The sequence below is a fragment of the Asterias amurensis genome, chromosome 2 (assembly GCF_032118995.1).
Source record: "Asterias amurensis chromosome 2, ASM3211899v1".
NCBI lineage: Eukaryota > Metazoa > Echinodermata > Asteroidea > Forcipulatida > Asteriidae > Asterias > Asterias amurensis.
Genome location: NC_092649.1, coordinates 29,393,235 through 29,412,112, shown reverse-complemented (window position 1 = coordinate 29,412,112; position 18,878 = coordinate 29,393,235). Strand labels below are relative to the sequence as shown.

Sequence of the window (18,878 nt, the reverse complement as noted above, 5' to 3'; positions counted from 1 at the left end):
AGAATCCTACACAGTGCTAAAGCATAGGGCCAGAATCCTACTCAATGCTAAAGCATAGGGCCAGAATCCTACTCAATGCTAAAGCATAGGGACAGAATCCTACTCAATGCTAAAGCATAGGGCCAGAATCCTACTCAATGCTAAAGCATAGGGCCAGAATCCTACTCAATGCTAAAGCATAGGGACAGAATCCTACACAGTGCTTAAGCATAGGGCCAGAATCCTACTCAATGCTAAAGCATAGGGACAGAATCCTACACAGTGCTAAAGCATAGGGACAGAATCCTACACAGTGCTAAAGCATAGGGCCAGAATCCTACTCAATGCTAAAGCATAGGGCCAGAATCCTACTCAATGCTAAAGCATAGGGACAGAATCCTACTCAATGCTAAAGCATAGGGCCAGAATCCTACTCAATGCTAAAGCATAGGGCCAGAATCCTACTCAATGCTAAAGCATAGGGACAGAATCCTACACAGTGCTTAAGCATAGGGCCAGAATCCTACTCAATGCTAAAGCATAGGGACAGAATCCTACACAGTGCTAAAGCATAGGGACAGAATCCTACACAGTGCTAAAGCATAGGGACAGAATCCTACACAGTGCTAAAGCATAGGGCCAGAATCCTACTCAATGCTAAAGCATAGGGCCAGAATCCTACTCAATGCTAAAGCATAGGGACAGAATCCTACACAGTGCTTAAGCATAGGGCCAGAATCCTACTCAATGCTAAAGCATAGGGACAGAATCCTACTCAATGCTAAAGCATAGGGCCAGAATCCTACACAGTGCTAAAGCATAGGGCCAGAATCCTACACAGTGCTAAAGCATAGGGACAGAATCCTACACAGTGCTAAAGCATAGGGACAGAATCCTACACAGTGCTAAAGCATAGGGCCAGAATCCTACTCAATGCTAAAGCATAGGGCCAGAATCCTACTCAATGCTAAAGCATAGGGACAGAATCCTACTCAATGCTAAAGCATAGGGCCAGAATCCTACTCAATGCTAAAGCATAGGGCCAGAATCCTACTCAATGCTAAAGCATAGGGACAGAATCCTACACAGTGCTTAAGCATAGGGCCAGAATCCTACTCAATGCTAAAGCATAGGGACAGAATCCTACACAGTGCTAAAGCATAGGGACAGAATCCTACACAGTGCTAAAGCATAGGGCCAGAATCCTACTCAATGCTAAAGCATAGGGCCAGAATCCTACTCAATGCTAAAGCATAGGGACAGAATCCTACTCAATGCTAAAGCATAGGGCCAGAATCCTACTCAATGCTAAAGCATAGGGCCAGAATCCTACTCAATGCTAAAGCATAGGGACAGAATCCTACACAGTGCTTAAGCATAGGGCCAGAATCCTACTCAATGCTAAAGCATAGGGACAGAATCCTACACAGTGCTAAAGCATAGGGACAGAATCCTACACAGTGCTAAAGCATAGGGACAGAATCCTACACAGTGCTAAAGCATAGGGCCAGAATCCTACTCAATGCTAAAGCATAGGGCCAGAATCCTACTCAATGCTAAAGCATAGGGACAGAATCCTACACAGTGCTTAAGCATAGGGCCAGAATCCTACTCAATGCTAAAGCATAGGGACAGAATCCTACTCAATGCTAAAGCATAGGGCCAGAATCCTACACAGTGCTAAAGCATAGGGACAGAATCCTACACAGTGCTAAAGCATAGGGACAGAATCCTACACAGTGCTAAAGCATAGGGCCAGAATAAAGCATTAAAGAGGAAGAACCTTAATCAATGCAGTGCAAATTAAAGTTGACAAAATTAATTCAATTTAATATAAAACAGGTTTATTAAAAATATCCATCGCAATTACACAACTGAGTTCCACATATTAATGTCAAATAATCACATAAAAAACAAATATAAAGGTTGCGTTTAACCATAGAGCTATACATACTGAATAATAATAATAATAATAATAATAATAATAATAATAATAATAATAATAATAATAATAATAATAATAATAATAATAATAATAATAATAATAATAATAATAATAATAATAATAATAATAATAATAATAATAATAATAATAATAATAATAATAATAATAATAATAATAATAATAATAATAATAATAATAATAATAATAATAATAATAATAATAATAATAATAATAATAATAATAATAATAATAATAATAATAATAATAATAATAATAATAATAATAATAATAATAATAATAATAATAATAATAATAATCTACATTTATATAGCGCTAACTTGCTCTGTGTTTTGAAGCCACCCTGGGCACAGACATGTTTGATGTGTTGCATGACTATGACAAGATTTTAATTCACATTGACGCTTTTTTTTTTAAATTCGGCGTGTGCGCTTTCGTATGCAACTGCCCATTAGCGTCTGTCTGCGCTACAAAAACTTAAAATAGTATACATGCCTTTTAAACATGACGCAAATGACGCTCGCAGTTTGGACGCTCATCAGCAGATTGTGCGTTTACATTTGCTGCACCTTTTGGTTCGATGACACATAGAAAATAACAAATGCACTATCATGCAAATAGCCGTACAATTGCCGTACAAAATATCAAGCTTTTTTGTATTCGTTTGTACATGAACATTTGATGCGCCCACACGGCTTCAAAACTTTAATGCGTGTATAATGGGGTGTTAGCGCTCTAGTCACATCAAAATAAATAGCTACAGTATATGCATTTAACAGAAATCTGTCATAATAATAGAAAGTGCTTCCAACTTTAAAATTGTTTTGAACTTAAACCTTTTTCTTGTGAGAAAATTGTCTGACCAAGGTCCTATTATGGGTGAGCATTCATTGCTCACTCAAAGTTATGTATCCCAAAAACCGTTTTTGTGTGAAAATGTATTGAACATTTTAAACATTAAACATTTTAAACTCAAATTTTAAATGGTCAAAGTGTCTGTAATTGTATTTTTGTAATGTTTTTTAACAACAGGGCATTTATGATTCGGAATAAAAAAGTAGCGACTCATTCTTAAATGTCCGTTTAAACCTTGCAGGGTCATTGCCATGCGCTCAAGACCCTCGCCCGAGCCGATCACACGCAACAACCTGTCGCTACCCTTTTATTCCCATATTAAAGGCACTGAACACTATTGGTAATGAACTTGGTAACAGGTAACGGTGAGCTGTTGATAGTATAAAACATTGTGAGAAATGGCTCCCTCTAAAATAACGTAGTTTGTGAGAAGAACAAAAATTTCTCACTCAAATATTTGATTGAATTCAAGCTCGAATTTTGCATCTGAAAGCACATAACTTGAGCAACAAGGGTGTTTTATCCTCCATTATACTCTCGCAACTTCAACGACCGAATGAATCAAATTTTCACAGGTTTGTTTTGTGTGCATTATGTTGACATACACCAAGTGAGAAGACTGGTTACCAAAGGTGTCCAGTGCCTTTAAAAGTTACATTGAATGTTTTTGCATGCTTTATTATTATTATTTTCAACCATGACATTTGGTCATTGATATCAACATCCAAATAATATAAAAATGGTCTAGTAGTAGCTAGGAAACTGTTTCATGTAACATACATTATAGTATAATGGACTATCATTATTTAAAGGCAGTGGAGACTATTGGTAATTGTCAAAGACTGGCCTTCACAGTTGGTGTATCTCAACATATGCATAAAATAACTAACCTTTTTTTCTCAAAAACTAAGGCACATCAGAGGAAGCCGTTTCTCACCTTGTTTTATACTATCAACCTCTCCCCATTACTCGCCACCAAGAAAGGTTTTATGCTAATCATTATTTTGAGTAATTATCCAATAGTGTCCACTGCCTTTAAATAATAATAATAATAGTAATAATAAGACTTAAAATGCGCACATATCCACCCTTCTGGGTGTTCAAGGCGCATAATATGGTTGAGTTTTTTAAACGCGTTTTACATAAACATTTTTTAACATTAACTGCAACTTGAGCATACTGTATTTTGTAGTATTCATGTCAAAAGTAACATTTTGACATGGGTATGTGATTTTTGTATACTTTCGTTGTTTTCCCCAAATATGAAATGAGGTTTCTGTCCCACAATATTTAAAATCTGTAGAGACTATGCAGTGTGCATGAGAACTTTTACTGACAACTGGTCTGATACTCTTGTGTACCACCAGGGGGACTGTAGCCTTCATTGCTTCATAGATCCGCATTCAAAATGACTGGAAGGTTTGACCAGCCTGCAAATATCCCCTTCCAGGCTCTTCGAATCACGGCTCTACCAAACTAGTGTCTAAGCCACGAAGGCCTTGACAAAAGGCTAGTGGGGCGGAGGAGTAGTTGCATTATTTCATGGTAGTCCAGTACTGCTTGAAGGTTGATTTCTACATTTATACCTGCAGTTGGATATAATAAAGGGAAAAAATGGGTGAATGAATGAATGAGTGGATAGATAGACAGATGAGTGCATGTAACTCAGAAATAAAATATCAAAGTTTTTGTTATTTATTAATTTAAATATTTATTTGCTTATCTAATTTCTGGTTTATTGATTATTTGTTTATTAATTGATCGGTTGTTTTGATTGCTTTATTCATATTTAATCATCCTTTTATTGATGTAAAGGTATGTATGTTGGAAAAGGAGTTAGTTTGATTAACTTTTCGTTGCTTGCGTTGTTATTTTATCAATTTGTCTGTTTATTTATTGACCTATTTTTTTGTTTATCCATCCATATTTTGATTTATTTGTTGCTATATTTCTTGTTACATGTACCTTTCCAACTATTTATTCATTTACTTATTGTTACTTTTTGTTTACATTGTTTTGATTAACAATTTGGTTATTTATTTATTTGCTTGTCTAATTTCTGGTTTTTATTTTTGGTTTTGTTGTTTCAAGTTGTGCTTTGTGTAACGTATACAGATTATTTATATTTACTTTTAATTGTTTTTATTTTTCCAAAGAGAGTATATAATATAGTGAGTTTGCCTCCCTATGTGAGTGGATTAACAGGTGTTCGAGCTACAGAGTGTTTAATTATACTTTTGTTGATCCTGCCCCTGATTTCACGAAGCGCTGCGACGCGTCGCAAGTGCAAGTTGCGACCGGTTACACGTCGTAACTTGCGCTGCGTATGAAATCCATTTCATCAAAGTTATGGTGCATTGGATACATCGTAAGTTCCTTGACAACGGGGAAGAACACGTTGTAAGTTACGACGACCCATAGGGTCGTCGTAAGAATGCTATGTTTCATTTGTTTACGCACAAAATGCATGAAAGGACATAACAATTACCACATGTAACTTCCGTGAACCAATCGGGAAGACACTAGACAACAAATGGAAATTTACCTTCCCCCCCCAAAAAAAAAAGGACGGGTAAAAGAAAACAAACACAGGCATAACAAAGTACACACAAACTTAAACAACTCAACCAATTAATAATTATAAACCAACCAAAACAACCAAAACCTAAACGCTGGTCCGAAATGGTTGAGTGTCTGCCATCTTGAATTAGGCAGTTTCATCAAGTTGATTTCATGTGTACCAAAACACACACACACGCAGCCCCGAAAAAAAGAACAAAATGTATTAAATCATAAGTCACATTTCGTACAACTCACAACTATGAGACTTGGCAGCAGGCAGGAGCATTCTCTCCTCGTGCTTACATTTAAAAAGTTTTGAAATCAGATAAATAGTTTTGGAGATATTGTAAAAAATAGAGAGCAACGACAGAAACCGGATTCTTGGCCTCACGTGTAGCGCCCATTCGTTTGTGCATGACGTCACCTTTGAACCCCGTGGACAACGGATTTCGGAAATCTTCGGAAAGAGCCGAAGAAGCCCGAAGATGGTTTTTTACGATGAGGGAGCACATGTTTACACAAAATGAGATAACGATTACATCATCGTGTAGCCAATAAAACTCCGCACATGGTACATCTAGTCGCATAGCTTTTACCATGAAAACCTATTTTTGTCGGCGTTTTCCGTTTTTTTAATCAAGATTTCTTCCTGAGATAATTATCAAAATTGAATGCAACTTTGTCAGTGCTAATTCCCATACTTTTAAGATTAACTTGTGAAAATTTGGTGTAATTTGATTTTATATATTCTTCTCCCTCCGAGAGGTTTTGTTCAACCATTTCTTGCAAAGTTGTCCTAAATACGCACGTGTACATGTACATCGCACAGTCTGCAAACCTCCCCATTGGTAGAGGGAGCTTGTCATATAGTGCGCCCTCTTTTGCCATAGGCTGTGCGTTAAACTTGCCCGTGGCCGATATGAAGAAAAACATAACAAATTGAACTTGAAAACAGGTACGTTTTTTGGACGATCCACGCTCATTAAAAACGTTATATCTCTGCAACCAAACAATAGATTTCAAAATATTAAATTGATTTTTACTCCATATAATACACCTTAAAGGAACACGTTGCCTTGGATCGGACGAGTTGGTCTATTAAAAGCGTTTGAAACCGTTTGCTATGAAATGCATATGGTTAGAAAGATGTTTTAAAAGTAGAATATAATGATCCACACAAGTATCACTCGAAATTGCACGGTTTTCCTTTTACGTCGCGAACTATCACGGTCGGCCATTTATGGGAGTCAAAATTTTGACTCCCATAAGTGACCGACCGTGTTAGTCGACAGGGTAAAAAGAAAACCACGCAGTTTCGAGGCATATTTGTGTAGATCATTGTATTCTACTTTTACAATATCTTTCTAACCATATACATTTTACAACAAACGGTTACAGAACGCTTTTCAAAGACCAACTCGACCGATCCAAGGCAACGTGTTCCTTTAACAGACCACATCTTGTCAGAGAAAAAAATCACCTGCATTTAATTTCACTGAAACTGCCTACTTGAATGAACTATAATACACGACTGTTTCATGACCAAGCTGTACATAACATAAAACAGCCGCAGAACTTTAGCAGTTCATCCTCGTCCAAAAGGTTGTTTTTATTAAGAATGAAAATAGTTTGTATTGCGACTCGTCGCGCTTACGACGTGTTTGGTGAAATGGATTGTGGAACTCGTCGCAGACGCGACGTGTCTTAGGTCTGCGACGCTTCGCAAACCCTGCGATGCATCGCTACTTGCGATGAGTTTCGTGAAATCGGGGGGCTGGCCATCACATTAGGGTTGTTCTGTAATTTCCTGTACCGTACTGTTTGTCTTGCTCTGTATTTACTTTTGTTTTTATATTATTTATTTTACATACTGTCTGTTTGTATATTGTTATTGTTTAATGGCCAAATAAAGAATAAGAATAAGAATAAGGGATGACCTAGCCCAATAAATCGGTACAATCCACTGGGTTAGGCCATGTTTATGGCATGTATGACAGTATATTGATTGATATTTTATTATCATTATTATTATATGGGTCTTTTCGCACTTCCCACCTGTTCTTCTCAGAACATCTGGATCCTTTCCTTAATCCCTTTCCCCCTCTTTTTCTATAAATGGATATGTATTTGTTTGTACTTGTTTTATGCCTCTGAAGAAGGTCCGGATTGGATCGAAAGCTAAGGCCAACTAGCCTATTCATTATTATATGGGGTTAGGATACTATTATTAGTAGGATGAACCATGGAGGTCGAATTATACCTCCATGGATGAACATGTTATTTGATTGATCCGATAATGGAAGTCTTAAATAATTAAGTATCTGATATAAAATAATTGACGTTGATCATTTAACAATTTGAGAGTGACCAGTTAAGACCACCGTGCACAAAATCAACTTCTTACCGAGAAAAGATGTCCATCAATGTTTCGGATCGGCATCATAAATCACCAAATCCGCGTCAAAACTAGCTGTGGACGCCGACGCTTGCGACGACGACGGACAGACGACGAGAGCATGCAGTGTGTACGGACGTACATGTAATGTACATTGTGTGTGTGTGTATGTGTATGGTATGGTGTATGCTGGTACTCAGTTATTTTTGCATTGGTTTAACACAGCGATGTGAAGAGTACCAGTTATATAGTGAGTAGAGTAGAGTAGAATCCTACTCGTACATGTACCGTGGGAAATCTGTTCACATATCTTGCACCAATTGAAAGTGCCAGTCGGTAGTCTGTTACCGTTATAATAATTAACGTTTTCTTATACAAAGTTTCGCACTAGAGACGAGGAATAAGACACGATTGGTTAAAAAAAGAATCACTTGACTGACAACAGAGGGCGCTTTTGCTCAAGGTCCTTGACATCGGTCCAAAAACTCAAAAACTCTGCACGGAAAAGGTAAGCATGGTCGTCGTCTTTTTCATGTGTTTTGCTACTTTATTCCGTATCATTCACGAAGGTATTTTATTCCTGGTTATAAGTACCACAGCTTACTCCATGGCACTACTTGGGGCTAACCACAGCTATGCCAGTTTGAGTTGTTTTTGATGCGGTTACACGAAACGCAGCAGTACAGTAGAGTTAACTTTTTGTAAAACACGCACGCTGACTGCATGCTAAGTCGCTGACGGCACAGTGTTGTACAGTAGTTGTGTGTACATGTATGAGTATAATATGACATGAAGAATGATTATAAAATTATGGAAAAAAATGAAACGAGGTGGTTAGACTTGGAATGCTTGGGCTTTTTTTAAGGTAAACTCGGTCCGAAGATAACTCTGTACTCGCCACTTTTTTTTCAGTTGGGTGGGTTTTTTTTTACTTGGAAATTAAACATCAGGTTCGTGTTTTTTTTAAATAAATAAAAAAATTCAAACAAACTGCTTGGACATTGCTTACTTACAGTACACTGAGTTGACTTTGGACCGAGTTGATTGTGAACCTAGTTCTTAAAGCCATTGGCCCCTTTCGGTAAACAGTATTTTCCAAGGCCCACACTTTGTGTATCACAACTTCTATATAAAATAACAAACCTGTGGAAATTTAGGCTCAACCGGTCATCGGAGTCGGGAGAAAATGACGGGAAAACCCACCCTTGTTTCCGCACGTTTTGCCGTGTCATGACATGTGTTTATAAATCCGTAATTCTCGATGTCAAGAATTGATACTTGTTTTAATGTTTTCTCAAAAAGTAAAGCATTTCATGGAATAATATTTCAAGAGAAGTCTTTTACCATTACCTTCTGTAAACCCTGTAAGTGATTTGTAAATCTGTGAACTTTTATTTTTTTTCTGTTCCGAAAGTGTATAATGGCTTTAATTGACTTTGAACCAAGTTGACTTCGGACCAAGTTGACTTTGAACCGAGTTGACTTCGAACCAAGTTAACCTCGGACCGATCTGACTGGTACCCTGGATAACAATTGGATTGTTAAATGCGGAGAAATTTCCAATCAAAGTGGTACTACTTGCACGTGCTTTGAAAACTTAGTGTTTTAGATCCATATACAGAAGGTGGGCTGTCATGCGACTATAAAAAGACTCGGTCTTTTTAACATCAGTTACTGATGTTAAAAGATAGCCATAGCTCAACAAAGTTGGCTAGTTTACTCTCTTCTCAACACTACCTGGTAACCTGATCATAAGGAATACAGGCCTCCCCAGATACATGTGTACAACAACTCTGCAAATATATTTTCTTTTCTTTGAAGTTGTCTCAATTTGGAACCAGCAAAAATGGGGGAGAAATTCTTTGCAGTTCAACAACAGATGCATAGAGACAATAACGATCTGCAGGATTACTTACGAGACCTCAAGAATTGGAGTTCAGACATCTCCAAGAAAGATGAAGCCTTAAAATCAGATAAAGTTACCGAAGACAAGGTCAGTTCTGCATTTAAACTGCAAATTCATTTATTAAATTGTAAAGGATATTTGTTAGATGTTTTTAGCACAGTATACTGAGTACTTTCCTGAATTCTGTGAACAAACTCCAAAGGCAAATCACTTGGGTGGGATTTGAACCCAAGACATTTGCATTGCTGTGAGCAGATGTCTTACCTCTAGACCACCGAGCTACAATCCCGGCCAAAATGCTTGGGCCACCCATTCCTAACGTTATATAAAACCATTCCCAGTCCACATCCCACTGAAAACATTATCTCCCCCGCCCCCTGTTCCCCTGCTCAATGTTGACTGTAACGCAGAAGAATACCGCCAATTGGAATCAACATTGAAAGGGGGCAGGGGCACAACTAGATATGGCTGGGATTGTAGCCAGGTCCTAGATGAGGCAGTCTAAATCCCATGTGTGGCAGCACAATTTAAACGTTATTTGTAGTTCTGCGTTCTCCTTTATTCACTTTGCAGCAAGGTTTCAAAAAGTAGCTCGGCACAAACAAGCATGCTCACACAAATTACTAGCCATAATGCTTGTTTTCACATCTAATATCTGTGACTTTTGTCCAGTCTTTCTTGCTTTAGCATAAAACTATATTCATTTTGGATTTTACCCAAATACACTGATTTGTGTACGCACTGTATACCAAGTTCTTTCCCGAGTTCTGTGAACAAAATCACTGGCATATTACTCAGGTGGGATTGTTAAGCATTATTTTCTGCTTGAAAGCATGCTCTGTGAAATTGGATGCGGCCTTTATACCTGCTAAAAAAATGTCTCCTTCTTTTTCTTTTGTAAAGATTAATTGTTTATTTGTTTATCATTGTTTCAGTCCCTTCCACCTGTGAGAAACCAACATCAGAAGAAACCCAACAAGAAGAAGAAGAAACCACCAAACTCAAAGCAACAATCTGAGGCCAAGAAACCCCAGAATGGAACGCCTCCTGGGAAGTCTCGAATCAAAGCCTATGATTACCGGACGTGGGACAAGTTTGATGTGGTATGTGACCAACATCTTTCATTTTTAGTGATGTGTTACTATAGAGGAGCTCCAAAATCAAATTCAGTTTTGTGTTGCACTCATTTTTCAATAGAGTCCTCATAAACTGGGACAAAATTGCAAGTCTCTTACCTCCCGTTAAAACATTGCAAAATGTCCTAAATATGTTCATCCATTTCTTCAGACCTTCAAAACATATGAAAAGGTTTTTCAATTGTCATTTTTGCCGTCTGGTTACAAGACTTATTGCCAAAAATTTAGGTGAGAATGGACCAGAATTGGTAATTTTGTGGCCATTTTGTTTATGCTTTAACAAAAAAATGCACTTGGGAACCGCTTTTATCGGATTCAGCACACCAAAAAATATTTATGAAAAAAGGCTAGTTCCCAACTTTTATCCCTAAATGCCCCTTGAACCTTCATCGCAGCTATGTTTCAGAAATTCCACCAGTCTATGACTTTAAAATGAGCTTTGTAAAACCATTTTTTGCTGTAATATACTGAATAGTCTCCATTTATGTATACAAATCGATACTTCCTGATATCTATAAGGAAAAAGCATGTGCAGAGCTGGATAGTGATGAAGACTTGCCGGCAGATGTAAACAAGGATGAGGATGAGCGAATAGAAACAGATAGTGAGGAAGAAAGAGAACTAGAGATGCAACGCAGAATCCAACAAGCCAGTATGGAGAAAGACAAGGTATGGTAAACATTAATAAGGGAATAAAAGAGTGGGATAAGGGCTTAAATGTTAATTTAAAACCTGGATTCGAACCCACACTTGATGACTTGGCCAACAGACATTGAGCCCGATGCACTAGACCGCTTGGCCAAGACACGTCTGAACAACATGAAGATTGATTTCTCTGGAAATTATCATACCATACTGATTGAAAAGTCCATTTTTTGTAAGGGATTATTTCAATGGTGTTACAACAAACCTCACCAGATCACATTCTATTCCTCCCACGTAAGCTTCCAATCCATCTGAAATTGTTATTTTGGATATTACAGGGCAATGCATTGTTCAAGAAAGGCAACTATGATGACGCTGTTATATGCTACACTGCAGGAATGGAGGCTGATCCAACCAATGCTATACTACCAGCCAACAGAGCCATGGCAAGACTTAAACAGAAGAGGTAAAAAAGATCAACAGACTAGAGCAATATTAATTTTGGTTTTTACCCATACACCGATGTGTGTTAGCACTGTATACTCAGTACTTTCCCGAGTCCTGTGAAAAAATATCACAGGCATATTACTCGGGTGGGATTCGAACCCACGACCCTTGCAATTCCAGAGCAGTGTCTTACCAACTAGGCTACCGAGATTGCCCGGTAGCTAGAGGCAGTTCGAATCCTATGTTTTGGCAGCGGGTACCGCAACGATATAATAGATGTTAAATTTGCATCGGGGATAAAGAATATTAATGTTGGTTTTTACCCATACACCAATTTGTGTTAGCACTGTATACTCAGTACTTTCCTGAGACGAGAGCAAGTTTAGGTGCTGACCTTAGTAGCCATTTGTATTCGCATGCATTGTCTTTGTTTCACTCGAACTCGACTAGGCGTTTGACTCAAAAAATATGGCAACAAGGTGATACCATAGTGAATAGACAAACTGTATTGCCCTGCAGCCTCCAATTCAGATATGACCTGAGACAATTTGCTGTTATATTTGCTGTTGAAAGCGCCCTCATGCGTTAAAAAATACTGCCACTTAACTGATTAAACCACATTGTTATTGAGGTATATTTTTGGAACTCATGAGCTGTCTGAGCTTTTCAATTTTTCTTAAAGATTTTTTATTATTGACCTTAGGTATGAAGATGCAGAGAAGGACTGTGACAAGTCTATTTCCATTGACTGCACATATGTTAAGGCTTATGCCAGGAGAGCAGCAGCACGGTTTGAGCTAGGCAGATTGGAAGAAGCCACGAAAGGTAGGTCAGAAGAAGACCCTGTTTGATTTGGTAACTGGCTGTTGGTAAGGATGTTTTTCTGGGCATCCTTGTTGCTTTAACGCTTGTTCGCCTGATGACCAAGCAGTGTTCTTTCTTAATTGTTCTCCCTTTATCCAAGCATAAATGTTCTCTTAGATTCGAAATAGTTTATGCCATCAACAGCTGTGGTTCTTCTTACTATGTTAGTTTGTATGGTAGTTTATGTTTGACATATATTTCCAAATCTAAGACCCTTCCTTTAAGGATAAACACTAATCTGTCTTTGGGAGGTTTGCAATTCCATTAACTTCTTGCACCAATGTCGTATCTTGCTACTGTCTGCCATGCTTGCCATATTAGAAGAAAACTGGAGCAACCAAGATTATTGCGTTGATGACGTCAAGGCTCAATTTCATGGCACAGCTTACCGCCGACATCTGCGCTTATGATCACCATTTTCTGATTACTGTGCAAGCGCCAAATTTCTGCACGCCAGCTGTGTAAGCAAAGAATGCCTATTAACATGTTATATGCAGCTGCTTAAGCAAAACTTCCCTGCTTACCTGTGATATACGCTTGGTGTAAGTGCATACTTCCCTGCTCCTGTAAGCGCCGATTCTTTGCATGCGGTAAGCAGAGCCCAAAAATTGGGACGTGGTGAATTGGGTCAAAATGCTGACTGACCTTCATCAGGATTTCTCACTAGATGTTCGGTGTTTTGCCTTCACAGACTATTGGCAAGTGCTGAACCTGGAGCCCAGTAACAAACAAGCAGCTACAGAGATATACAAGATTACTAGAATAGTAAAGGAAAGGGAAGATACAGAGAGGCAGAAACTAGACGGAGTGTATAACATAATACAGGCTGTTGACAAACCAGTCCATTTGAGGTCAAAGGTGAACACTTAGATGAAATTATCTTTTATTACTATTTACCTCCCATTAAGCTGAATGTAATGTTAATCAGTAATGGTAGCCTGCCAATTCTTATAAGCCATATTTGTATTACACCTTTAATGCTGAATTGTTTTTGTAAACCTGCTAGCTGGAGGTAAACTTGATTGCTACATTGATTGTCTGTTACATTACATTTATTGATTGTTCATTTTCTATATCGTTTTTCAGTACCAGTTTTCACTGTTTGCCTGTCTATTAACTTTGCTATTGGTTGTTTACCAGTCTGCCTGTATGACTGCTTGTAAAAGGTTGTGTGTTTGTTCATACGGTCTGTTTTCCTTGTGGGTTGCCTCAGTGGTGTATGTGCATGATTGTGTGGCTCAAACATTATTCTTGACATTTTCTATTTTTGTCATCCCTAAACTCAAATCTTCATTCTTCGCATTTTGTCGGTTTAATGTGTAAACTGAGTTCTTGTCCGCCTGAATATTAAGTGGACTGATTGTCATGGTTTTTTATTGCCTATGAGATATTATAAATGTAATAATTAGCCTCTTATTTTTAGCCTCTGTTCAATTGCTGCTTTAAAAAAATATTTATTGAACTTTTAATTTTTGCTCTTTACACCAACACCCATTCTCTTCCCTCCTCTCCTCAGCCCCTTACTTTGTCTTTTTAAATCCATTTTGTAATTTCAGTCTGTTTATTTATAAACTAGACATCTTGTTACCTATCCTATTCTATGATGAATTGTCGGTTCACTCTCATGCATGTCTGTATGGTTTGTCAGAATTTGGCTGCATTAATAATAATAATAATACCACTTTGAACTCCATTGATAACTCTTTAATTGTTTTTGAAATCTTGAAGAAACCCTTGAGGCGTATGGTTATTGAGGAGATAGGAACTTTGACTAGAGATGAAGAGGAGACAAAGGCGACCCTGGACATACCCCAGGACCCAGCTGACATCCACAGGGTAGTTACTCCAACACAAAATAAAGGGTAAGTGGCCGAGAGGATAAGAGCACCGAACTCGAGCTCTGGCACTTCTGTTCAGCAGAGTGCGGGTCCGAATCCCTGTCGTGGCACTTGTGTCCCTGAGAAAGACAATTAACTATAGTTGCTTCTCTGCCATGGGGTAATGGGTACCTGTGAGGGCAGATATGGTTCTTGTGATTGATTTAGCCCAGTAGCGCATATTGATGTTGCACAGGCTGTATACTCCCCATGGAGCTGAATGGTTTAAGGAATGAATTAAGGCCCAGTGACCAGGGGTAATAATGTTGGAAGCCCTTTGAGATGCCATTCGGGTGTGAGAAGCGGGTGTGAGAAGCGCTTTAAATACAATTGGTCATTATTATTATTATAAAGTGTGGTTTGACATCAAAGAAGCGATGTTCAATCGAATGTTCTTAAGTCAAGGATTTTCGTTCAAGGTTTAAACACCCCCACGTGATGCGCTCTCCACCAATAGGAGTAGAGAAACTGTCTGGGGTATTTATGAATACTTTATAATCATTTAATCATTACCCAACAGGGAACCAGGGACCCTTTCAAAAGAAGTCAGGGCACCAGTCCATCGGTCTGAGTTTCCTCCATCCACACCAACTCCGCCTACAGACACTATTCCAAATGTGCCTGGTACCCCGTCATCGTCCTACCAGTTACAGGCTGATTGGAAGTCACTGGAGAGATTCCCTGAGCAACTTTACCAGTATTTCAAGGTAAGCTAAGTTGGCATAGCAGTCTAAGCGTCAAAACAAAACAAAACAAAAGACAATAGAAGTGAAGTTCTAGAAACGATCTTGTCCCCTGATGATTTGTGATTTGAGCATCAGTTCTAAGATCTTCTTTTGCAATGAAATCTTTGCGATTTTACTATAGGTCGGCGACATGATTGGTTAAAAAATTGTGCGGCCAGAGCGATGTGTTTTTATTATTTCAAGATTGTATTTTGCTTGAAATATAAACTAGAGGTTGAGAGTAGACCCCACCGTGCGTCTTACAACCCTGGAAATTGTTTTTCACTACTCGCTATAGATTGCTCTATGGTGAGAATCAGACTTATTTGTGCATGCGTGTTTAGAAGAGTAAAGAAGAGGTATTTACCAAATGCGAGTGAAAATTTTGGCAAGCATGTACAAATTAGTCTGGCTCTCCCAATTCTGCTAATTTGGAACCCTGTCTCCCTGGGGTTCTTGGCTAGTACAGAGAATAAGTTTGCTTTTTAAAGTTTCCTTGGCTTCGTATTCTGAATAAATGAAAGAAAACAAAATGTGAGGCTGGCGTATTTTGTTTTCCAGGACGAACGTGGGCAGACAATTACCCCAAGTTCTTCCTGGAAAAACAAAATACGCATTCGGTTGAGCCCCTGCCATGAGCTAATCGAACGATCACTCGCCCTTCTCGTGGTGATGTCAGTGCACCTCGGGCCAGCCCCAAGTGCCCCTAATCGAATGCACCCAATAACAATTCTGACCATTTGTTTATGACGATACTACTACATACTTTTTCTTAACATAGAAAATCTCCCCTGAGTCCTACAAGAAGCTATTCCAGCAGTCTTTGGATTCGACGTTACTGATGAAGATTTTAAATCTTCTACAAGACCAGTTTATCAAGTAAGTCATCACCTTGCATTAAGTCTCGGGCCTAATTTCATAGAGCTGCTTAAGCACAAAAAGTAGCAAATCACAACAAAAGTATGCTTACCGGAATAAGGTTACCAGCCAAAATAATATGTATAATGAATGTATCATGTGTGACTGGTATCGTGTAAATTTTTGCTCAGCAGAAACTAAATCAAAATCACTCAAACTAAATTATCTGTTTATCATTGTTTCTTTTGTTGTTCTAAATGATTATATTTGTGAAGATTCCTCCATGCTATTTTGTTGAAATTTGATTGTAAAATCTCCCTGATTGTTGATAATTTTTGCTTACTATGTCACATGTATATGGGATTTGAGGCATTACAGTTTGATTGTAAAATCTCCCTGATTGTAGATAATTTTTGCTTACTATGTCACATGTATATGGGATTTGAGGCATTACGTGGTGAGGTAGCAATGTCTATTTGCTGACGTCCAAATTTATAGTTGGTTTGTTGTAACACCATGTGTATATCTACTTGCAGGGTAGATTATTTTCTTATGAGAACTTGTCTTGCTATATTGTTTTCTTTCACAGAGTATCTTTACCTTTTGACAGTTTGTTTTGTGGAGACTTCTCATTGCACATGTAATTCCCTGATTGTTGTCTGAAGTCTCCCTGATTGCATAATGAATGTTGGCTGTTCTAGGTTTTGGTTGTAATATATTGTATGTTAATTGAAACAGTTTTTGCCCCGTTCTGCGAATGTCAAGTGTTACCAAAAAACACTTGTTCTGTAATGGAGCAGAAAAACAAGCCCAAATCCATACCTTCTAATTGTGCATATTTACTAGGGACTGTCCCTATTTATGAGAATTCCAATGTCAGAAATAGAGATGGTCCCTAATTTTGAAAATCTTGTAATATTGAAGTGTCTTTCATTTTTGTTGTCTAGTGTTCAACAAAGCTATTTAACCAACTACATAAAATTTGTTTAATTTATTTATTGATTGATTTATTAATTGATTAATGTATACACGTATGTATTGTATTTATTTAGACTGTTAGGTATTGAGGCATTGAGTTGTTGAGCCATTTGGTTAATTATTTAATTTGTTAGATTTTCTATTTCACATTTTTTCTTTCTATCTTTTAATTATTTAAATTAATTATTTCAAGTAGTTAAACTGCATTTTTTGCCATACACTCAATTAAACTTATGTTTACTTTTTCAAATAGATATAAACATGATTAACTTAACGGTACTTTAAATAATAATAAAATGAATAATAAAAATACCCATTGTTTTGTTTCATATTTGGTTTCCCAAATTGGAATACTGACATGTCTTGTTTGTGTTTGTAAACAGACAAGGAGAACGTGTCTATGAAATCCTGGAGAACCTCTCCCAGGTCAAACGATTTGAAATGAACATCATGTTCATGTCATCCAAAGATAAACAAGGTAGGTGGAATATAGTGGAGGGATGTATGCTGTACTCCTAAAAAACAGGGGCACTCAGAGGGGGGAATATGCCCGCTCCAAGTGCCATCCCCCCACCCTGCTCCCACACAAAGTCGCACAACTGAAACAGCAATAGTCTTTAGGAAAGCCTACAAAATATCAGCCACTTGTCTTGCTTTATTCCACCATTGACATCACAAGCATGACAAGATGCAATCATTGTTATAAAAATGATACTTTTTACCACTTTAGTCCTGCTTTTCAGACGTTTGTTTCCTGTTGATCTGTTTTTGTTGTGGTTGGGGTGGGACTAGAGTAGGGCTACTCTTCACTGTTGTTTTCTTTGCGTAATACACGTGCCTATTGATCATTTGTTATTGTGTAGCCTATACATGGTTTTAGTGTAGATTGTGTTAAATTTGCATCGGGGTTAAAGAATATTAATTTTGGTTTTTACCCATACACCGATGTGTGTTAGCTAGCTACCGGGCAACCCCGATAGTCTAGTTGTTAAGACATTGCTCTAGATCTGCAAGGGTCTAGGTTCGAATCCCACCCGAGTAATATGCCTGTGATATTTTTTCACAGTATACTCGGGAGAGTATACAGTGCTAACTCACATTGGTGTATGGGTAAAAACCAAAATTAGTAGTGTAGATTTTGTTTTGTAATTTTGATGTTTTGTAGACTTGAAACCAAAGTGAATTTCACTGCATATTATATCTACATGTATTTAAATAGGTGTAACAATTAAACAGACTATTGCCACTTCGATAGCTTGGTTTGCTGCCAGATCTGATCCCCATACATGTCACTAAAAACTCTTTTACATGTCCCTCTTGTTTTCAGTTGTGCAAGAACTCTTCAGCTACATGCAGAGCTCTGAAGCTGAAAGGGCTTCAGAGTTGGACAAACTTGGGAAGAAATATGGGTTATGACACGACAGATAAGAGTCAAAGAGTGTAAATTTTCCCAACAAAACTTGTGCTGCTTTACAGCGGTAGGCAGCTGGAGTTATGAAGAATTATGCGCCATGCTCTTACCTTGTAACCCCCCCCCCCTCCTCCACCCTACTGCTCCCCATGCACCATTCCTCCAAATGAAAAAAAGAGAAAAGAGTTTTTTTTTTTTTTGTTCTCAGAACCTTTCGACTTGTACAACATGGGTTTGTTTTTGCGGCGGGTGTTTTTTTTTTTTTTTTTCTTTTTGG

The 18,878-nt window shown here is 37.9% G+C and overlaps 1 protein-coding gene across 1 annotated transcript; it reads left to right on the top strand.

Annotated features, from left to right (window-relative positions):
• Positions 1–8,144: 8,144 nt before the first annotated feature.
• Positions 8,145–18,845, top strand: LOC139954183 (RNA polymerase II-associated protein 3-like). Its single transcript, XM_071953882.1, has 12 exons — positions 8,145–8,262; positions 9,576–9,747; positions 10,596–10,763; positions 11,316–11,465; positions 11,780–11,907; positions 12,592–12,713; positions 13,444–13,610; positions 14,481–14,614; positions 15,150–15,336; positions 16,136–16,233; positions 17,574–17,668; positions 18,518–18,845. The coding sequence occupies exons 2-12, from the start codon at positions 9,601–9,603 to the stop codon at positions 18,604–18,606; spliced, it is 1,485 nt and encodes a 494-aa protein (XP_071809983.1). The 5' UTR covers positions 8,145–8,262; positions 9,576–9,600; the 3' UTR covers positions 18,607–18,845.
• The last annotated feature ends 33 nt before the right edge of the window (positions 18,846–18,878 follow it).